The following is a 23,947-nucleotide window of genomic DNA, read 5'->3' on the forward strand; positions in this document are numbered from 1 at the left end:
AAATCAGTGGTATCGCACAGTAAATTACAAAGTGGGACCAAGCTGCTTTTAACTTTTTCCCACGGGAGAAGTGGTTGGAACTGGCTAGCATGCAACCCTGTGGTCACTGTTTTTGGCAGCATTTGTGAAGAAGGTTTAGCTGGCATGGGAGGATCTAGCTTTGATCGTCCTTGTACTTGGGAGCATGGGGCTTGGAACCGATTGCAGTCCATAGCGATGAGTTTTACCAAAATAAGTTCAATAATGGAATAAAGGGCCATTGTTTGGCAGTTATGATGACATTTCATCTCTTAATGTTGCTTGGAATTCTGATTATTTTCTTGAAAGTAAAAGATTTCCATAACTTGCCACCCTCTGCATGAATGACTGGAGGGTAGTCATTCTGACACCTTGTGTACTGGTTGCATAAATGTTCACTAATTAGAAAATGAAAGTTTGGAAAAAGATGCTAGATGCGCATTTATATTTTTGCTAACAACTGTCTGTTGATAGATCTTTTAAGAGATGCAGGTGACACTTTGATTTTTCTCATAAGCTCAGGTCCTTTGATTAATGGAAGTTTTTGCGTTAGGTTGAAACAGCAAGAACATTAAAGCTAGAAACGAGGACTTTCAGCTGGTTGGCATTTCTGGTTGTACTAAGACTGCAGAACATCAGGAAACGAGGGGTTCTGGGGTGTGCAAGGATGGTTTTTTTTTTCCTTTTTGTTTCATTTGTGGTGGTGGGGGGAGTGTTTTATTTAATTTATTTTTGGCGTTTTTTGTGTGTCCCGTTTTCCAGTAATGTGCACTAAAATGTTTTATTTCTGCTTGTCATTTCTATATCCCTACTACACATACATAGATAGCACTGTACAAAGACCCTTACCATCAGAAGGAGCTTCATTGAATGTGATGGAGTTAATAGAATCCTCGTATAGCTCTCAAGTAGAGATGCGTGGGACTTTGTTGGTAAAATTTAAATATTTGGAAGAAAGAGATAATGTGCTTAAAATATTTCTAGCTAAAAGATCTATGCTGTATTTAGGACAAAAAGTCTGGTTTTACCCGGATGTTTCACCAGAGACACAGACAAGACGGAAGAAATTTCTAATTCTTGCTAATCAAGCAAGAACCTTTGGGTTTCAAGCTAATGTCAGGTTTCCTTGTAAATGTGTTTTGAAAGTTGAAGGGAAAAAATTTGTATATTATGAGCCTGAGCCATTAGCTGAATACCTTGAGAACCGAAGGAATCAAGGAATAGTGGCTGAATAATAACATCTATTGAAAGTTGGTGTACGAAGGAATCTCTGAGAATCTCTCTCTTTTATAACTGTTACAGTTTTGTAATTGCTGCATTGTAATAATTTTGCTCTGACACTCTCCCTCTCTAGTTTTGTAACATGGGGAAAAGAATTTGAGTTTGAGCTTTTTGGGGTTGGGAAATGTTTAGGATAAACATGTATGTTTGTTTAATTCTTACTCCTGCATTTATGAAAAAAGTTTGAATGTATCAAATATTGAAAAGTGCAAAATTAAAAATTAAAAAAAAAAAAAAGACCCTTAAAGAGACAGTCCCTTCTACACAGTGCTTACAATCATGTCAAAACAAACCAACAGGGAAAAAGAGGCATTGAGAAATTCATTAATTAAGAAAATGGTTACAACCAACCAGGCTACAAAAAGGCGGATTTTAGACCGAATTTGAATAAGGTCAGAGATGGAGCTTGCATATGATGCAGTAAGGTAGAAAGTGTGGAGTTGGCAGTGGAGGAGAAGGACATATATAGGCGTGACTTGCCTGATGAGTGGAGTTCACAAGAAGGAGTGTAAGAAGAGATAAGATAGGTAGAATGAATGCACTTGTAGGTGAATAAGAGAAGCTTGACTGTATGTAGATAGTCAGAAGAGAGATTATATAGATATAAAACATAACTAAGTCATATAGCCGAGCTTTGGATACATTGTAATGGAGAGAAATGGTTCAGTAATCTAAACAGGAGGTGATGAAAGAGTAGATTATGGTTTTGGTTGTATGTTCGGAATGGAAGGGATGGATTTATCCAGAATTGTATAGAAAAACCTTGTTTTAGTAGTGTATTGGACTTGTGTGAAGAACGAGAGAGAGGAATCAAATGTGACTATAAGATTATGACCGAAGGGACTGTGAGGATGACTGTTAATTACAGAAATAAAGAAAGAAGGAAAAGGGGACATGAGTTTGAAGGGGAAGATAAGGGCCCCAGTTACAGGCCAGGTCTGAGACCAGACCTTATTGCCGGGCTTGGGCCAAGGCCTCGGTGCTAAGATCAGGACTGCCGGAGACCAATTTGTCTTTATAGCGGCTTCTTTTCCTTTTTGTTTTGGGGTTGTTTTTTTTCCTAGTTTAATGTTTTTTGTTTTTGGTTTGGCAAATAATCCAAACCGAAGGAACATGAAATGAACTTAATGCAAACAAATTCCCCCTTCCCCCAAAATGAAAACAAACAAACAAACAAACTGTAAGTTTTGGAGTGCATATCCCTAGTAGGTGGTGATCAACATTCTAAAGAAGAGCAGATATGTCAAGGAAGAGAATCGTATGAAGACCCTTAGCTTTGGGTATGAATTGGTCACTAGAGATTTTGGCAATGGATTTTTCAAATCCATTTTGGCAATGGATTTGAAATGAATGAAATTGGCATGGGGTTTTAGCCAGAGTTGCTCTGCAGTGGGCACAGGAATGTAGGAAGCAAATTCTCTGGGTGAGCCAAGCCTTACAGGATGGGAAAGAGAACGATAACTTCAAAGCAGGGTACATGGCCAAACCAGTTACAAGTTAGGGTAGGCTGGGGGGGATATGCTGAGTACCTACAGTCTAAAATATCCTACATTGAAGTTTCAATGGGTCCCACTAGAACATATAGTTTTCTTCCTCTATGCCTCCCCTCCCCTTCTGTCTTCTCATTTTCACATGTTATATGTCCCTCTAAATTACTTTGTTAATTAACCTTCAAAGTTAGTATGTATTTTTATCTTCCGAACCTTAGCATTTAAGTTACTATGTTACAATGTAAAATAAGCAGCCTCTGCATTATCTGTGTTCAGTTACATTTAAACCGATGTGATATCTCGATTGAATGTCGGTTTATAAAAACTAACAAATAAATAAAATAAATAAATATAGTCATTTTTAAATTTAAAGCCATTTGCCTCAAAAGGATATAGAATATTATTATATATAAGAGCACTGTAAATTCAAAATGAAGATTTCTTAGTAACAAACTGGCTATGTTAAAGCACTGTTTTAATTGTAAGGAAAAAAGCACAAGCATATAGTTCATTAAAGAGCAAAGAAACAGCCAAGAATGACTATTATCATTTCTCAAATCCATTTTATGCCAGAAAGATTCAGCTTTGCAGATCTCACATGCTAACTAGTCCGGGGGGGTTGGTTTTGCCCAGGCACTGGCATTTATTAAATCATAGGTCTATAAAAAGGCCTCAGGCAGGAAACCAGGATGGCTCACACTGATGACCTCGCCAGGTACTTAAGGGTCAGCCCTTCATCATTCAGATGCCTCTGCAACATGTCCTCCTTTGGTTGCAGTATTCCTCTGTCTCCAGCGTGCCTTGTCGTGTTTCTGTGTCTCCTGCTAGTCCTGTCGTGTTCCTGTATGTCCTTCCTTGTCTCCCTGGTTCTGCCTCTCCTCTTGGCCTCCTGTTCCTGCCCTGCCTCTATGTTTCTTCCTATTTGGACTGAACCCTTGCGGCTGATCTGGACTGCCTTGCTCTCCACCTGCCCCGGCCATCATCTGGGCTTTGTCTCTTCTTGCTTTCCGCCTGCCCCAGTCATTGCTTGGATTTTGCCTCTCCTCTGCTCTCCATCTGCCTTGACCTCACTTGGGCCCACCAAGTCCTGCTGGCCCCCCAGAACCCAAGGGCTCAACCTGCAGGGAAGATAGTCGGTACATGTGAAGACTTCGGACTTCCTAGTCCTTGTCTTGGGTGTGTCTGTTACTGCCTGCTGGGGCCTGATCCGTGTCTCCATGTATAAGACTGTGCCAACTGATCAACGGACCAATGGCTCACATTCCCCTGAGTGTTACATGAGGAGGGCATTTATCAGGGGTCTGATAAATGACAGTTACCTGGAGAGCTAGTGAGAAGAATGGTCAGATGGAATGGGCCTCAAAGGAAGGAAAGACAATGATGAAGATGAGATGTTGTCAGGGAGAGTAGAGAGAAAAACTTTGAAGCTCAAGAGCAATTGATAGGACAGAAGACAGAATGACTGGTGAGATAAAGAATGTATAGAACAGCAACAATGGAACTGCTGTGGTGGTTTGCAGTACGAAATAAACTTGGGAAGGATTAGCATCAGGAAGAGAATATGAGTGGAGCTATATGAAAAAAAGAGAGGGAAAAATCCACTTACCTGATGTAATGCTATGGCATGCAACTCCTGGTCATGTGGTGGAAGGTCTATGAGGTGGCAGAAGCCCAAGCCCGAGCCCATGTGGGTTGTGATATTTTCTGGAATCTGGAGTCAATCAAGAAAGATATGCAGATGAAATGCAACCTTCCCGGTATATGGCAAGGAGCATAGGGTAGTGACCTCCAGAATCTCCCACTGTGGCATCCTTCCAGTACCAAGCCAGCTGCTGCAGGGAGCATGGGGATGTCATCAGTCCAGGCCCTGGATGGATTGTGGTGACCTTCAGAGATAACCAACGAGGCAGCAGGGAGACTTATGCATGTGAACTGCAGCATGCATAAAACTAGTCCTCTCTCTACCCCTCCCCCTGCTGATTAAACCTATTTGCAAACTTTTAAAGCCCCCTTTCCTCTAGACATTCATGCCCTGTTGGTGCCATACTCCAAAATGATACGAGCCAGAGAGAAAAGCCACACCAGAAGAGGGAGGCAGTGGGACAGGCAGGCTGCAAAAAAAGATGTGTAGAGATTGAAAAGTAGGAAGGGGAAAGGGGAAACGTACTGGGATTGGTCTGGAGAGAGGCAGGAGAGAATGCTAGGATTATATATTTATTTAGTTTTTAAGCATACTTGTTAACTGCTGCTTCATCAGTATTAGACTTACCAAAGCAGTGTACATAAGATCATAAGAACATGCCATACTGGGTCAGACCAAGGGTCCATCAAGCCCAGCATCCTGTTTCCAACAGTGGCCAATCCAGGCCATAAGAACCTGGTAAGTACCCAAAAACTAAGTGGGGAGGGGGGGGGGGGTTTGGTTCACTGGCATTTATTAAACTGCAGGTCTGTTATGAACGTTGAGAGGATGTGAACCCTGGTCCGAGGAGGAGTTGATACTACCTGAGGAGGCGACTCCCCGGGATCCTCCGTCGAATGGCGAGGCTGAGGCGAAGTGGAAACCAGTAGATCTTCACCCTTGGAAGCCCATGATCCCCCCAGGAGGAGCCTGTAGAGACCTGGACCGCTGGGACTTAGGCGAAGCTTGAGAGGAAGAGATTGCATGACATGGAAGCAAGGGCCAGCTGGATCTTCACCCTTGGAAGCCCGTGAACCCCCCGGGAGGAGCCCATAGGGACCCGGACCACTGGGACTTAGGTGACCTTTGAAGAGGGAAGATCAGTCTGAGGTCCAATACCAGAGGATCGCCGCTTGCCAGTCCGAAGTCAAACACCGAAGGCTCGATCAGGAATAGAGACTGAGGTATTGATTCCAGAGGCATCAGAAGAAACACGGGAGTGAGCAGATTTGTTGCTAAGTCGAAGAGCAGGAAAAAGGAAGTCTCCTATATACTCCCCTAAGCCTTCCCTATCTGCTGCAGCTGGGGCTGGTTAAGGTGACAAGGTCCCTTTAAGAGCCGGCAGGAGACGCAGCCTCGCACCTAAGGGAAGGCCCGATCCCGGAAGTACTGCAGGGCGGCCCGATGTTGCGAAGAGGAGCCCGAACGGTGCCCCTCCCGCCAGGGAGCAAGGCAGGGGCTCGATCGGGGGAACTGCCCCGAGGAGGAGAAGCAGGGCCAGCCAGGGAACCGTCTCTCCGCCAATGCTGAGGCGCTGGCGGTGACCTCGACGCCGTGGAGGAAGGTAGGGGGCATGTGGATGGCCCAACTCCTCTACACTTCTCACTATGCATGTAGGTCTATAAAACTGCTCTAGTTGTTCCAAAGTGACCTCGATTTTACTGTGTAAATGCAGTTCCGTAAGCATAGACAAAGAGTGGAGAATGGAGAGAAAGAGGTGTTCTAGAAGTCACACGCTCATTCCCTTGCTGCAGCAGAATTTTTTGTGCTCAAGAAGGAGGTGCAAACCCCAGAGATGCTAAACATTCCCAGCAGTTCTCCTCAGTGCCAGTGGAAGGGTCTCCAGCCGCCCTAGGCGGTGATGTCATCATGTGATATCTCTTTCTCTCTGTCTCCGCCCATGACAAATGACCCCAGCTCTTTCAATAAAAACATGCCCTCAAGCTCCATGCCTCACCTGTGCCACTTCTCATCTCACCTGTCCTTTCAAAGCTGCCGCCCTTACTGCCTACTCCGTCGCCTGCCTGCCTGCTTCCGGCACCCTATGCCACCACCTACCCTGCCTGATGCTTCCACCGGCCCTGGCTTTCCATGTCCTCACACACCCGTCTCGCTGAAACTGATCCATAAACCCAACCACAAAAATGTCCCTTGGAGAATTGCTGGAAGGTTTTCTTTATTATTTTGTCACACAAGGGATTAAATCATCATTTACATGAGCAAGGCCGACACGCTAATAATAATTCAGGAAAGCAAAGCACTACTAAGACTTCATTTGACTTCAGCATAAAAGGAGCAGAACAGAGATCACTTGCCATTAGTTTATTGTACATATATGATGGAATTGCTGTTCCAGGTTTCTTGCAGTAAATCAAATGCACCATATATTCTAATGCTTGGTCAATATACTACATTAAAGAACCAGTGACCTCTCACATACATTTCCAATTAGGAAGGTTATGTACATCATAATTTGATTTATTGAAATGCAAGGCACTCAGTGGCCCAGAAATGCCTTATCCCTCATTTGTAAAGAAGCTGAAAGTGTAGCACAGGTGTATCTCATTACAGTAATTATCCACCCTGGTTAGATGTAATTTTAATATCCCGTTGAGGATTACTGCCACTTAAGAGGCCTATGATTCATGAAAAAGTGACCCCCTGCTCACTGTTACGAAATGGCCAGTTCTGTGGCACAGCTAGATCACAAGGACTTGCTCTGCTTAGATTAGCGCCGTGGAAAGATAAGGCAGAGGCCCTGCAGGGGCCTGATTCACTGGGCTCTTTTCCCAGAAACACAGAATTTGGAAAATGAGCTTGGGAGATCAGGCCCTAGGAAATAAACCACTTTCCACAGAGAAACAGGTTTACTGATGAGTAAGAGGATAGAGTGAGAAAAATCCATCAGTCTGTGGACAATCCCATGCACAAGAGATGGGTTTACAAATGAATGCATTGAGACAGCATGTAAGGCTTAAGTTTGTTACCATCACTTTCAGCCCTTTGGTAAAAAAAAAAAAAAAAGAAGTGGCATATAAAAAAATATTATTGTCATATAAATTTTAATTTTGCAGATGCATGCATCTTTCTATGTCTAAAGGAGCAAAACCCGTAACTCTTACAAAGATCAGAGGTAATCAGTACCTTTCCACCTGCTTTCCCTTCCCTATTGAAACCATAAGTAGAAAAATGGCAAGCTTTCTAAATTTTGGATGCATTAAAGTTCTTTAACTTCCCAAAAGTGAACTGAACCTCTGAAATATGTCTCAACGAAATATATCTTTTCCAGTGCACACCCTTTTAAGAATGTCAACAAATTGTTACCATATGAGATTAGCAGATTGCTGAATTTGTGCTGCTTATTAATTTTGCAAGAGATGTAAAATGCTCCATCTGTGGCGGCTTTCGAGTCTGTCAGGAATAGTAATGCATGCCTTGAAAGATTGTTGAACGTGGGTCCTAGTAGGCGCTCAAAGAAGAGGTCTAAGGTCTATTTTGGGATACTGGCGCTATCAATATGAATGCATTGAGCCCAGCTGGTATTAGCAGTTTAACAATCAGCAGCTATACATTCTTCACAGTGTAGCATTGTCTGTGAAGCAGTTATGAATTACAGGGAGGTTTCTCTAAATGCTTGGCTCCAGCTCCGTGTCTCCTCAGGGCAGAAATTTCCACTTCATCGCTATATCAACTCTATGACTTCCATTCTTGTGGGGTATTAGATGCATTCTTATGTGTTTCTGCAGTCCTTGTTTATTAATCAGGATTAGCTCTATGACAAAGAGCAAACAGCATGGACTTTCTGTTCTAATTCCACATGCAGCATGACAGGCTGCCTATTCTTCCTAGAGCTTGTTGTGCTTTAGTGAAAAATTTCATATGCTTAGAAACATAAAATCTAACTGCATATAAGGAAGGACCATAAAGCACCTTTTCTGGGTTTAGTGCCTTAGACCACAGTTGATCTCTGTCTTTCCCTTCACATTTTCACAGTTAGGGTTCTTCTGTGCCTATCCCATGCTTTTTTGGATGTTGTTACTGTTTTTTGCCTCCACCACCTCGGAGGGCGATAGAGAGCCACTAAAGAGAACGGTTGGGTCATTTTTCTGCTCTCCGCTCTCTATTTTTTAAAGCAATTTTAAGTTATATTTTACCCTTCAAATGAATGCAAAATATACCTAGAGGTTTACAGTACTCTCCTGATGGTCCTGATGCTTTTTCTAAGCAAGAAATCCCTGCATGTAAGCAGTATGAAGAGCAAACAGATCTGGAGATGATACAGCGAGTGTTGCCGCGGGTTTAATCAGGGGCCCGCTGAAGCCGTACTTGTCTGCAGGCAGCAAGGCAGAGAGATTCTAGAGGATAACAGGGTTAGTGGTAAAAGCGAGGGCAGGTGCCTAGCTCAAGGCCTGAGATACAGTGCAGCTAGGGAAAGCAAAAATTACAGTGATAGAATGAAACCGAATATAATTTGCATTAGAAGGTAATAATAAAACAAATGTCTCAGACTTGGAGTGAGTGCCAAGGTGGTGGCATGGATTACAAACTGGTTGACTGATGAGCAGCGTGTAATGGTAAATGGAACCTACTCTGAAGAGAGAACCATGTTAATTGGAGTGCCACAGGGATCAGTTTTGGGACCGGTTCTGTTCAATAATTTTGTGAGTGACATTGTTATGGGGAGCGCTGGGAGAGCGGTCTCCCTTAGAGGGAGTATGCCCTTGGGCCCCTGGCACAATCCCAGGTGGATCAGGACCGCGCCAAGGGTAGGTGTAGCGTGTGCCAGCATGGGTGGTGAGAGACGGCCCGACCCCCAGCCAGACCTGCATGCTTCTGGAACCAACTATGGAAAGTTGGTAATGAACAGTCCTTCGACCGTTCCCGGCCCTTTCGGACCAGCAGGCCGGACTCAGGGTGTGGGCAGACGGAGGTTCAGGCCCAGAAGATGAAGACTCGGGAATTGTAGACTGTAGACATAGACTCAGGAACTTGGAAGGTTCAGACGCTGGCACGATCCCTCAGGGCGCTCTACTTAGCCAGTACCACTTGTCTGGTAACGGACCACCCTGTCCTACATCTGCGGGAGTGGGACCAGTGCAGGAAGGAATGAGGGTACTAAAGATTAGGAATCAGGAACAAAATGCTGCACACCAGCAGTCAGGAGAGAGGTACTGCACACCGGCAGTCAAAAATGAGGTACTGCACACTGGCAGTCAGAAGCGAGGACTGGGACAGGAACAACAGGAATCGACATCAAGGAACATCAGGAAACATCAGGAATGTACAAGACACCGGACACCCAGCTGGAACAAAGAACGAAGGCCTGACAGAGCACTGGAAGAGGAGACATCCAGAGACGAGCAACTCCAATGCAAGGCAATGCATGAGTGCTGGAGAAGAGCTTTTATACCCCAGGAGCAGGCAACTGCCTAGGAGGAGTCCAGATGGGCCACACCTCTCTGGCCCTACAAGAGTGGAGAGGAGCCGCGGACCCGCCCCTTAGGAGAGGAGTGTGGCCCACACCAAGCTGGAGTAGGCCTTGGGTAGGCCCTGCAGACACCGAAGGCCTCCCAGGCTGTGGAGCAAGATCCGAAGGATTACTTAGGCGAGGCCTCGTCTTCGGAGCAGCTTCCAGAGAAGGTGAGAGGCCTCCCGTGGCACAGCTACGGGAGGAATCGTAACAGACGTTGCAGAAGGGATAAACGGTAAAGTTTGTCTATTTGTGGATGATACTAAGAGCTGCAACAGAGTGAAATAGCAGAAAATGTGCTCTCCGTTCAGAATTACATTTGGAAGCAAAGCATTGTCGGTGTTACAACACGTTATATGGTCATAAACTGCAAAGGGGCATTGGAACATCAGTAATGGATGTCGCAGAAGCAGGGATCCAAAACTTTGGCGCATTATTTAGAGCCATGGAAGTGAAACAGTGCAATATAATTGGTTATGTGTGACTTTGTATTCCTTTAACTTTGGCTTGTAGAATATTCATATTGGCCAGTCACCTGTGAGTTTCGGTATTAGAAGCCTCTCATAGCTGAACTGCCAGTTGAGAATCACATTTCGAAATATTAAGAAGCTGTTTTGTTTTGTTTGTTTTTACCTTTTTGAAATTCTGGTTTCTAAAATTAAATAGCTCCTAAAATTAAATAGCTCCCTTGGTTAAAAGCTCTATCATTAGAGTAGTTGCCCATCACTATGCCTTTTAATTTGGAAGAATCACCTTTAAAAGTTCAATGTAATTATCTGGTGCTAGATCGCTTAATTGCATGTTATGACTCTAAGCAGTAACAAGGCATTTTACACATTGTTTGATTTTAAGGCAAACTGAAATCCACTAAGTCTGAGAAGTTGAAATTACAGTAAACATTTTTATTTGAAAAGTTAAGCCTTTGCTTTCCTTTCTTCCATAACTGTAATGCTGTTCAGTGATTCACTGGTAATCTGAATTTCTTGAATTGCCAATTATCAATATTGCTTAATATCTGAAGTGTCCCTAACTCTCGGTACTTTAATTGGTTTAAGTGTGTTATGCGCCTCATCAGGACCTTTTCAGGAGCAAACCACCACCATGCCTTTTTTGCTAAATGTCATTGTATATATATGTTAGAAATATCTGTTTACCTTATTTGCGTTCCAGACACCCTAAAAATAACTTATACTCTGTCATCACTGTACAACGGCTGTACAATCCTGCTTTATCACTTTGCCTTAAACTATATTAGATCAGTGTTTTTTTGGCGGTAAAGTACATAATATTAGTTCTTGGTAGTTTTCTGCATTACATCTGTCTCACCCAACTCCATATTCCCAATACCCTGTAGGTCAACTATGCCTCCTTTAAATGGCAACTGGTCTCTATCTTGCCACCTGGGACACAACCCATTTTCTCCCTTGACATTCTCCCATCAGGCCACACAACGCAAGTCCACCCTCAGCAAAAGAAGGCTTATCCCAATACACACCCTCACACGCACTCAAGCCATCAGTTTATCACTCATTTCCATTATTTTATTTAACGCACAATCACTCCAAAAGAAATCACATCTCTTACATGACATCCTTACAGATTCTAAACCAGAAATATGTGCTGTAACGGAAACTTGGTTCAAACAACATGACTCTCCCCTCATCAACCAGCTACCCTTAGAAATCTACGATGTATTCTCTATCCCTCGGAAAAAGAAAAGAGGTGGCGGCATACTCTTGGCTGTAAAAAAGGAATTTAAATTACTATCCCAGAAATGTGATATTCCAAACCAATACGAAATTGGCTTTTTTAAATCTAACTCACTCCAACTGTGTCTCATCTATACACCCCCAGGTCTCCTCGAGAAAGACTCATCCCCACTTATTGAATTTTTTGCAAACTCCCTATCCTCTGACATACCCACAATTCTACTAGGAGACTTTAACTTACACGTGGATACCTCCCCACAATCCCCAGCATGTGAAGCATTCCTCTCCTCCCTTGAAGCTATGGGCTTCCAACAAATCGTGAACTCGCCCACACACAAAGCAGGTCACACACTTGATCTGATCTTTGTCAACTCCCATGTTAGCATAAGCAATCCCCCTTCATGCATTGCAGTACCCTGGTCTGACCACTCCTTGATTCAGACAAAACTCTCACTCCCGCAAATGTCCCCCACCACGCCACAACAGCCCATTTCATTTAAATTTCGCAAACCATGCGATATTGATACCATCTCACAAGCATGCGCTGACTTAGACAGCCAAATCGACGTCTCATCCCCAAACAATGCCTTCTCTACCTGGCTCAACCTTACCCTTAGCATTGCTGACAAACATTGCCCGCTTACAACAAAAATTATCAACCCTAACTGTAGAAACAGAAAACCATGGTACACACCTGATCTCAGGAATCTCAAAATCCAACTCAGGACAGCTGAGAGGTTATGGCGCAAAGACCAATCCCCTGCAAATAAAACCTTATACTACCAAACAATGCATGAATATAGAAATTCTATCCTCCATGCTAAACGTAATTACTATGCTAAAAAAATACATGGCATGCAAGATAACCCCAAGGCCCTATTCACTATGGTTGCGGACCTCACCTCTCCTGCTACCACACAACTCCCAGTTAATCACTCTAAAAATCGCTGCAATGAATTAGCTCAATTTTTCAAAAACAAAGTCTCTTCCATCACTGCACATTTCTCACATAAGAACATCAATATCTGCCTGCCCGCCATCAACTCGACAGCCTCCCTCTCAATTTTTGACTCTTCATCCTCCCTTGAAGTACAAAATATCCTTAAAAAATTAAAACCCTCATCTCATCCTTCCGAAACTATCCCCACTAAACTCCTGCTAGCCATTCCCGAAGTGATTTCCAAACCTCTCTCAAATATCCTTAATTGTTCCTTAGAGCATGGCACGGTCCCTAAATTTCTTAAACAAGCAGTAGTTAAACCACTACTCAAAAAACCTAATCTTGACCCTGACACTTTATCTAATTACAGACCCGCCTCCAACCTACCTCTCCTAGCTAAAGTCCTTGAAAAAATAGTCAACTCACGCCTCTCCGATCACCTGGAACAAAACAATATTCTCCCTTCTACACAGCACGGTTTCAGAAAGCACTTAAGTACTGAAACCCTACTACTCTCCCTACATGACACCCTCATTAAAGGAACTGACTCAGGCTCCTCCTATTTGATTGCCATGCTTGACATCTCAGCGGCATTCGATACAGTCAATCATGATGTCCTCCTCGACATCCTCAGGAGTATCGGGATCACTGGCAATGCCCTATCCTGGATACGATCATATCTCCAGGACCGTCTTTTCACTGTTTTAGTTGATAACAATGAATCGGACCCCATTAGTCTGCCCCAAGGTGTTCCCCAAGGTTCCTCCCTCTCTTCCACCCTCTTTAATATATACATGCTCCCCCTCACTACTCTCCTCACTAACCTCCACATCAAGCATTTCATATATGCGGACGATGTGCAACTCATTTTCCCTTTCTCTGACTCTCTTCAAACTGCTCTTCTTAAATGGGAATCCTGTCTCTCCTCTATCAAAACATTACTAAACGACATGCAACTAGCTCTAAATCCCAGTAAGACTGAACTCTTAATCATATCAAATGGGCCCCCGCTCCCAGACATCCCACCTGCATACTCTTCCACATCTTTCCCATCACACGTTCGCAACCTTGGGGTTCTTATTGATAACCATCTTACTTTCAAACCCTTTATTAAATCCATCATCAAGGAATGCTATTTTAAGCTCCAAACCATAAAAAAACTTATGCCTATGCTAAACTTTTCTGATTTCCGCACTGTACTCCAGTCTATCATTTTATCTAAGGTAGACTATTGTAATGCACTCTTGCTAGGCATTCCCGTTACTCATACTAAACCCTTACAAATATTACAAAATGCTGCCGCTAGGATTCTAACTAATTCAAAAAAAAGAGATCACATCACCCCCACACTTATCGAACTTCACTGGCTCCCTATACATTTCCGAATTCGCTATAAAGCCCTTTCTATCATCCACAAAAGTCTGCTGAACTCTAACCTTAACTGGATTAACCCCCCACTCCTCCCCCGTACTTCGAATAGACCAACACGTACAGCCCTCCAAGGAACCCTACGCGCCCAACCTATCAAATCTTTTAAATTATCCTCCACCATAAGCAGAGCTTTCTCTCTTGCCGGCCCATCTATTTGGAACTCCCTGCCCTCTGATATTCGCCTGGAAACATACACTCCTATCTTCAAAAAAAAACTGAAAACATGGCTCTTCCAGCAAGCTTACCAGATTTCACCAGCCATTACTTAAACCCCCCTGTTCTACTAAAACTCTTTTTAACTAATAATCCTACTATATGACTAAGGAATTCGACCCTGTGGAATCTGTCTTATGCCCTTCTATTTGGTACTTTTGAATCGGCTATTTATGTCATTATCTATTGTATATAGTTTTGTTCTTATATGAATATAGTGATTATGCTGTATCTATTTATTGACTACATGGACTCTGCCCAGTATAGTCAGCTCTATACCCTTCCAAGTTTTAGCCTCCTTTTTATCAGTTACATGTAAGGGCCCTGCCCAAAAGTTACGCTGTTTTACAATGTTATATGTAAGGGTTTCCGCCCATCTGTTACTGTTTAATTGTAAACCGATGCGATGTGTGAACGGTCATCGGTATAAAAGAGACTTTAAATAAATAAATAAATAAATAAAAGAGTAATGCTGAGTCCAGTCTAAAGAAGTTTGCAATTTAGCCTAATTGTTCTATGTTATTCCTCACAATCAATATTCATTGTTATGCACAAGGTATTGTATTCTAAACTTCTTTACAAACATGGGGGCAGATTTCAAAACTGGACCCATTGATGCAAAGTTCACAGGAAAAATGTTCCCGCAAAGATTTGCACCTGCTTTTTCTGGGCGTACGTTTTTCCCCTTGAAAATATGATGCCCACATGTGAAAATATAATCTGCCACCATTAGTCCCTTCCCCTGAGTTCGCCTGCTGTTTACCCGGTTAGAAGCATGCATGTTTGTTCATCACAATGCATAATTTTAGCCAGGTTTACCCAGGTAAATGGTTTAAAATCATCACTCTCCCTATCTTCTGATTCAAACCTGATGGGCTAGCACATATTTATTTGCCAGGCGACAGGAAATATTTATTCCTCCTGAAGTATAGACTATGAAGCGTGATGCAGACCCTTCTGTATGCTGCTGAAAAAAGCCACATTGATCTCTCTGAATAGCCCACTCAACATTTTCTGCTTCTTTCTCTTCTGTACAGATGTGAGAACAGGTCAAGGCCAAATGTCAACCAAGTGAATTTCTGCTTGATTCTAGTTTGATAATGCTTTCAGATTTTTTTTAATTATTTTTTTGTGAGATCCCCTGGGAAAAACGTGGGATTTTATCAGTGGATTTGGGGAAAATTGAAAAATATGGTTTGGATTGTTGAATATCTGGAGCATATCTGCCAATTCTATGAAAATCATTTTGCATTTTTCAAAATCCAAAGCAGATTTAAAAAAATTAGCTTCAAAACGGTTGAACCATTTGACAAATCTTTGAACTTTTCCAGATTCATCAAATATTTTGACAAAGCTATTTTGAAGATGTTTACTTACCTCTACAGTGTTCCTGCCAGTTTTGAACTGTTTTTTTAGTACAGTGTCTGAAATTTTATTTTTTTTGGGGGGGGGGGTGTTTGGTCAAACAATTTCTTCCTGCGTTTTTGACCTTCCAGGTCAATTGGAATTGGCTTCTGCTGGAGCAGTGGTTTCGTGACTCCTAAATTCACAGCTGTCTGGTATTTTTCCCCATTTTCCCCCCACATCACTCATCACAACAACAGTCAATAGCCAGGGACAAAGACTATTGGAAACAGTTACATGACATGTGTACCTGGAGGTTGCTCAACAGCACCAGTAGGTGTCGCTGTTGAGCAATGGTTGGAACTCCATTCCCCCTTCCATGGCCCTCCCCATCCAAGGTGTTGTGAAAGCTGCCTGTGCAGCAATTCCAACTCCAGCTAGTCTGAGGAGCAGATTCAAACTCTGATTTCCTGCATGGCAGAGTCATTTGACCCTTTTGGTGCCTCAATTTCAATGATTTTGCATTAAGTACAGTAAATTGTTTTCTAGCATTCCTCATAAAATTTGCTTCACTTCAGGAAAATTCAGATGACTTCTTAAATGTTTTGACTGCATCTTTTTTTTCTGTTTTTGGCCCAGCACTTTGCTCCTGCTCTTTGGGCTTCCAGTGCAACTAGAACTGGCCTCTGTTGCGTCAAGGCACCATAGAGCTAGCTGCCATTTTTCCTCCTCTTGCCATATACTCTATCCTTTGAAATATCACTCCTTGGCCAAGGGACACAGGCTTCAGCTCCTTTTGAAATCCAGTGTGCATGCATCCCGAGCCTGACTTATTAAACATGGCTGAGACTCCCTCATTTCAAGGGGCTGTAAAATGCTGCCTTCACTATGCTTCTTTCACCTGATTCTCCCTTGCTCTGAGACAGATTGAAGTCCCAGTTGTGGTGTTTGGTTAGAAAGAAATATCTATAAAATAGCATTAAAATGATTCTTCATCAATACACACTGTTGATTTATAGCTCATTGTCTTCTTTTTCTTCCTTATGTGTAGACATCCAGAATTACCCGGTCTGAAGATAAAGATAGTGGTTGGGATGCCTGGGGAGCCTGGAGTGATTGCTCTCGAACCTGTGGAGGAGGTGCATCCTATTCTCTGCGGAGATGTTTAAATGGAAGGTCAGCAGAAGATTTAATTTTAATTTGATTGACTTCAAAATGTATATTCTGCTTTTCCAAATTTATCAATCAAAGCATATTACGACAAATAAAATTAAATATTGTACGTTCAAACCAATCTACTAGTACATGCGAACCGTAAGAACAAACATAAAATGCAGTTAATAATAATACATTAAAAAAATGACATAAAGAAGAAAAAGGTTTCATGGAAGATCTTCAGAATTCAATCTACACCCTGAATCCTCGTGTAGTATATTAAACAATACTGCTCTGCATATCAGTGACTAATTAATAAACTGTTATCTGCACCGAACATTATTGTGCATATTGCGGAATACAAAAATGTTTAAATAAAAAAAAATAGTAGTTCCTTTTTGATAATTAAGGTGTTGAGACCCAACAGATATTTGTACGATAAAGAAGGCTTGTTATAGCAAAGTCGAACTGTTGCAACAAATATTGTACAAGCTTTGAGGAACAAGTATCCAGTTATAACCAAATATTTGTTATGCACAATATTGTTATAATATGTTATTCCATATGGGTAGGGAAACGAGAAAAGGAGACAAGCTGGGGCATTTATCATGATTCAGTGCAAGCCAAGAATGCAGGTTGCCACCTGTCCTAGAAAGATATCTCTTACCTTTTTAGAGATGGTATTTATTCTTATGCTGTTTCTCCATCACAGGAGGCAATGGCTTATTTTGGATTGGTAACTGGTTAAAAGATAAAAAAAACAGGGAGTAGGACTGTATGGTCATGGCTTTCAATCGAGAAAGGTAAATAGTCTTGTGCCCCAGGGATCTGTTCTGTGGCTGGTGCTTTTTAATATATTTATAAATGATCCGGAAAAGGGAGTTATGAGTAAGGTGATCAGATTTACAGATGATACAAAATTATTCACGATTGTTAGATCACGAGCCGATTGTGAGAAATTTCTAAAGTACCTTCTGAGACTGGGGAATTGGGCATCTAAAGGGCTGATGAAATTTTTAATATGGACAAGTGCAAAGTGACACACACAGGGAAGAATACACTAAATAAAATGTACACGATATTGTGTTCTGTATATCACCACTCAGGAAAATGATCCTGGAATCATTGTGGAAAGGACTTTGACATGCCTATCCAGTGCATGATGGTGCTCAAAAAAGCAATAGAATATTAGGTATTAGTAGGAAAGAAATGGAAAACAATGAGGATGTGCATTTATTTGAAACAAATGGGTAAAATGCAACAAAAGAGAAACCATTTCAGTTCATTCGTGGACCTCCAAAACAAATGGAAGGTATCCACTAATTAATTTCATTTGTTTATGTTTCAAGTCTGTGGCCCATTGAAAAGTGCTGCAGTGAGACTAGTAGGAAATGTAGCCAGAACAGAGCCGAGGTGGGAGAAGAAGGCAAGTAGACAGGACTGGAAGATCAATCAAGGCGAAGCTGCCCTGTTCCTGAAGATATGCCTTGGGGGGGGGGGGGGGGGGGTGTCTTGCTATCATTCAGTCTTGTTGCGATACCCCAGACTCTACACGTTAGGGTCCTGCTGACACTCTGCCTTGCTGCTATATCCCTTATGCTACATCTAGAGGGTCTTTCTGCCTTGCTGTCCTACTCCAGATGCTACACCTTGGGGTGTTCTGGCCACTGTATGTGGCTGCTTTGCACCTCTCATGGTGCTTTGGTGTCTTCACGCCACTCTGGGCTGCTTTGTTCCTCTATCAGTACCTGTATTTTTTTTCTGTACCTTTGCTGCTTTGTTCCCCCTTCATGGTGTTCATGGGGCCTTGGGATGTTCATGCCATTCTTGGTGCCACTTTGCCCCTTTCGTGCTGCTTTTGGGGGTTCACATCACTGCTGTCGGTGCCTTCTTTTGAAGCCTAGGGGTGAATTTTCTAAATGTTACTTGAATAAGTAGCAGTCACTCGCATATACCATATTTTATAAAGTCAAAAATACGTGCATATTTCCACTTTTGAAAGGCTCATATACGCATGTAAAACAAGGGACAGTCTAGGGGCGTTCCTGGGCAGGGCCAGGCCTTATGCGCACAAATTGCTATTTTAAGACACGCGTGTACTTTTGCCAACATACTCATGTACTTTTACATCTGCTAATTATCTGGCATAAGTGATATTAAACATATTTATTGTTTAGTACTGACTAGATAGGAGATCTGGGTGATTTAGGACCAAATAACTTTTCTTGCTCTCTATAATAGGCGGTGCCACCTTATTCTCATCTGTCTTCCATCTTTTCCTAATTCCTAAAATGCCCACAAAATAGCTCTGATGTGCTTGATCACACACATGGCTGTCACTGGGCAAACATTTCTATCCCTGTCTCATAAAGACATTCTCCTAGCATTTACAAACTATCTTAGTTGGCTCTAGATCATAAGGATATAAGAAATGCCATACTAGATAAAACCAAACGTCTATCAAGACCACCATCCTGTCTCTGAAAGTGGCCAATCCAGGACACAAGATCCCATCAGGATCCCAAAGAACAGATCCAATTCTTCTCATGACCAGAGAAAGCAGAAAAACACATGCTTCTGGTGTTTTGGGGGTTTTTTTTTAACCTTTGCTTAGAATAAATTTTATTAGCCCTCTTCCTCCTCTCTACCTCTATTCCTAACCATCAAAACCAAGAAAATGTTAGCAACATGGTTAGATCCATGTACGGATTCTGTGAAATCAGTAATGGCAAAAGTTCACCAAAGGAGATCTGTGCTACAAATTAGTGGTTCCCCAGCCTGTCATCAGGGATGCCCAGACAGTCGGATTTTCAGGATATCCAAAGTGAATCTGTCTCATACATATTCTTTGCAGATATCCTGAAAACCCGACTGTCTGGGGGGGTGTCCTGCGAGATAGGATTGGGAGCCTTCAATAAATAATCGTCTTATTTCAAGATTTCAAACATCCCAGCGCCACCAGATAACAGCACAGTTTCACCTGTATTAAGCCAAGTATCTATTTTGGACTTCAGCTGGCTTACATCAGCGTTGTACTGTCAAAATCAGTTTCATACATTTGCACTAAACAGGAATAACTTCTGAAAGCGCTGTGTTTACAAGTTAGAGAATTGTGCTTGAAATGCTGTACTATATTTTGGAACTGCTGTGGGGTTTTTGACATGCTCACTGCCTTTGATCCTGCACCTCCTGGTATTTATATGTTAAGGTTAATGGCTTCTGCTTGGGTCGCCATTCTACAGGCATTGGATTTCCAGAACAAAAGGCCAGGGGGGGAGCTGCTGTTGTGTAATAATCAATTTGACTTTTAAATATGGGCATCTTGTCCCTAATGGCTCTAAAATAATAGTGTAGGATGTGAAGCTCTTGTTCCCATTATGTTTGCTTATCCTGAACTGAACTGTGAGTTTGCTAAAGGGTGGCCTGGAATATAGTGTGACCGAACATGAGCAAGAGAGCCATATTTAGTAAAAAAAAAAAAAAAAAGTTAATTAGTTTCCAAAACATATAGCTTTTCATTAAAGACATTGTTTGTGCACTTAATTGCTACAGAGTTCTACAAGTGTATCTTAAGGCTTTAACACAATAAAAGTAGAAAAAAGGCATTCCGTTTTGAAAACATGTTCTTGCTTGTATATATTTTTTAAATATTTTTTTTCTTTTTTTCCCCCCATCATGTTGTCTCTCTGCAGGAACTGTGAAGGACGGAACATTCAGTACAAGACATGCAGCAACAGTGTGAGTCCATCCAATCAGTCTATATTTTTTTTTCCCTTTCTTCTGTGTCCAGACTAATATATATTATATATATATAACATATAAATACATTAAGTCAAAGGAATTCCACTTATGTTTCAGATCTAATGGAACATTCTTCTTTTTCCTTCCACTCTTGATTTGTACTCTTTGTTTTATTATTTGCTCCTTGGTCTAATTGACAACATCAGGGCCTTGAATTTATGCTTCCTGAATGCGCTCTGGTATGTTCGCCTTTGCTGCCAGTTGGTGATTCAGAATGTTTTATAAGCATAAGAAAGAAATTGCGCTTTGGGGAAAGTTTGCAAACACTCATTTTCATCAAAACGGAGCCAACAGTTTCCTTTTTTAAAATTTTTTTCCAAGCTTCTTCTGAAATCCTTCACTGCATTAAAAAAGGAATAAAGCATTCTCTAAGGGAGGGCTGTCCTTTTAAAATTTGAACTGCCATCTCATGTAAGAGGCCATCTTTCTGGAATATAAATCTTAGCTTATTATATATCATCAGCAATGATATAATTGTTAGAGGCAGTAAGGATCAAACCTGCAGCCCTGGATGTTCAAGGAAGGCCAGGGGATCTTGCACTAGAGTCACAGGGACTCTGGCTTACAAGAATCCTGTAGAAACCATGAAGCTAAAACAGCATTTGGGAGACCAGCACCTTGAAGCACCTGATTGGACAAGTATTAAGTGTGTCCCAAAGAGAGAACTGTATTAGATGGAAGCCTAGCCTGACAGATATTTGCTAGTGTAGAGACCTTAAGGTTCTCTACCAGATTGGACTGGTCCAACTTTTGGTTTAAGAAGGTACATAACAGTGGTCTGGGAGGTTAACTCCCCATGTGGGAGAGGGTGAATGGTAAAATCCTGTATGCAGCAAAATATGAATTCTAACTTCTCAAAATGGATGGTTGACCTGTATTCAGCAGAAATACAGAGATGATGAACTTTGGCCAGGATAGTAATAGGTGACTGAGTTATCTGGTCTCCTAGCACAGCTGTTTAACAAGGCCCCTGGGAAGGAATAACAATTTCTTTCCATAGACAAAACTGACCTAAGACAATACAGGACAGGTGTATGTAAGAGCAGATCTAAAACCTTCAGAAGAGCTCAGTTCTGCCTAGAAACAGGATCATCCAACCCAGAAAGGAGACCTTATTAGCCAGGTCAGCAGCGCTGGTCAACTTTGACACACGGCCCAATCAGGAGCTGTTACGCACCAGATGGATGACCCCTCCAAGAAAGGTGGTCTCAGTTCGGGGAGAGTCCAGTAGTTCGAAGGAAAGAAGAAACCCCATTTTGTGCTCCTGTTTGAACATGCATATGCATATCCTGGCTTTTTAAAACAGCATGGAAGAAGGGCTCAGGGCAGTGAAGATGATCCATTAACACCACCATAAGTCGATACCTGAGCCATCACTCTCTGCCCCTCTCTATAGACCAGTGAACCAGTTTCAACATACTGGAGGTCACTGCACAGAAGAGGGTCTCCTGCCTGCTACCTAGCAGACCAAGTCGAACCTGTCTTTTTCTTCTCCAGGGATCAGACAAATCCTCCTAGCCCCAGACGTGTGCCCCTGTCGATAAAGACTACCTCCGTGAACTCCTGTCTTGCAGTTCCGCGACACAGTCATCTGCGTGGTGAGACTAATGATAAACTTCTAAGATTATGGGAATAGTTAGCTAAGTCTATTAATAACTTCCTAAGCAAGTCAAGGTTATTCTGACATGTAGTACTCTGAGTTCTCCTATAAAATGCTAAATTTTAATCATTAATTTAATTTATTTATTTAAAATTCTTCTATGCCATCTATATAACACTATTAGTTTAAGCAGATTACAGAATAAAACATTAAAAATTGTTACACTAATGACACAGACAGAACATAAAAATCAAATTGAAGCAAAAAGCTTTGCTAAAAGGATCTGCTTTTACATGTTTCCGGAACAATATAAACTTTGCTAATTCACATAGAACATCGGATAAAGCATCCAATAAAGAGATGCCCCTGACTGAAAATGCCAGGTTTCTAGTGTCCTGATAATGTACATCCCTTCCTGGGTGTTAAGGACTGTAGTAAGTTCCCTACTTAGCATAAGATGTTGTTTTATTCTAAGTAGTAAATCTGAAGTGTTTGAGAATAAAAAGGTCTGATTCTGAGATAAACAGTGTCCTTTCTTGGGCTTTTCGGATCATATATAAAGGTAAATAAATGGTCATCATCAGTAGCACTATCACTCCCCAAAGAGAGAGAGAGAGAGTGAGAAGGGGGAGGAAAATGGTGTTGTGAATGATGTGGTGAGTGTGAGCCCTTCTTACTGCGGCACACATGGTGCAACTTGTGGGTAGGCCCTAAGATTTGCACTGATGGCAGGTGAGCGAATCCAGGCACGGGCCAGACTGAGAGGTGGATGTGGAGCTGAAGACTTGGAACAGACTAAAGACTGAAGTGGAGTGGAACCAAAGCGAACTAGGAAACATCAGATGAGAACCAGCAGCCCATGCTGGTCTCTTGGCTAGCCCTCCGGCCACTCCAAAAGCCTTTTTGGACTGATCATTTAGGAATGGCTTGAGCATAGAAAAAAGACTGCAGATGCTGAAGACTGAAGTCAATACGCAGGAACTGAAGACATGGAACTCTGAGGTTGAAGACTGAAGATTCTGGATGCTGAAATCTGAAGATTGAAAACACAGGACTCCGAGGCTGAAGACTGAAGCAAAGAGTCCAGGCAAGACGAGGACAAGGATGGACCACAGACTGGAACAAGCTCTCTAAAGACCAGTAACAGGAATTCAGGAAGTCAGAACTCTGAAACTTGGAACAAGACTCTAAAACCATTTATTTATTTATTTATTTAAAAGTATTTATATACCACTTTATAAAATCGGTTTTGTCAAAGTGGTTTACATTGGAAAAGATAAAAATAAAAATAGAAATAAAAATTATAAAGAAACAATAAAAATAAATAAAAATTAAAATACATAAAATTAATTAATAGCTGGAACAAATTCCAGCTAGAAATAAATAAAATATCTACTAAAGTAAATAACAATAGAATAAAACCATGGATGGACTCTGAAGACCAGAACCAGGGACGAAGGCGAAAACAGGATTACAGACTAGGAACATGAACCAAAGATAAAGGAGACCTGGAACAGGACAAGACCATGAAGACAGGAACAGGAGACCACAGGAGACCTTGCTAAGGTAACAGGGAAGCATTTGAAGAGCCCTTTTATAGGGCGGCAAGCGATAACATCATCCAAAGGTGCCTCAGGATTTTCCCACCGTGGGCCCTTTAAAAGAGGCAGAGATGCACATGCACCTAGAGGACAATGTGAAGGAGGAACAGCATCATTGTTAAGCTGCATGGGGACCCGCGGCATCTCTTCTGCCATGGAAGCGGCTGCAAGTCAGACGGCGATGGCGGCACAAGCCGCATAGATGACTGGTGA

General features: G+C 42.0%; 1 protein-coding gene across 1 annotated transcript in view; it reads left to right on the forward strand.

The window, feature by feature from the left end:
- ADAMTSL3 (ADAMTS like 3) overlaps positions 1 to 23,947 on the forward strand; it is a 412,023-nt gene that overhangs the window by 206,555 nt on the left and 181,521 nt on the right. Inside the window, 2 exon segments of the mRNA XM_029574962.1 lie at positions 16,629 to 16,753; positions 20,425 to 20,470. Of these exon segments, the coding sequence (XP_029430822.1) occupies positions 16,629 to 16,753; positions 20,425 to 20,470 (171 nt within the window).

Source organism: Rhinatrema bivittatum, chromosome 13 (assembly GCF_901001135.1).
Source record: "Rhinatrema bivittatum chromosome 13, aRhiBiv1.1, whole genome shotgun sequence".
In the NCBI taxonomy this organism is placed as follows: domain Eukaryota; kingdom Metazoa; phylum Chordata; class Amphibia; order Gymnophiona; family Rhinatrematidae; genus Rhinatrema; species Rhinatrema bivittatum.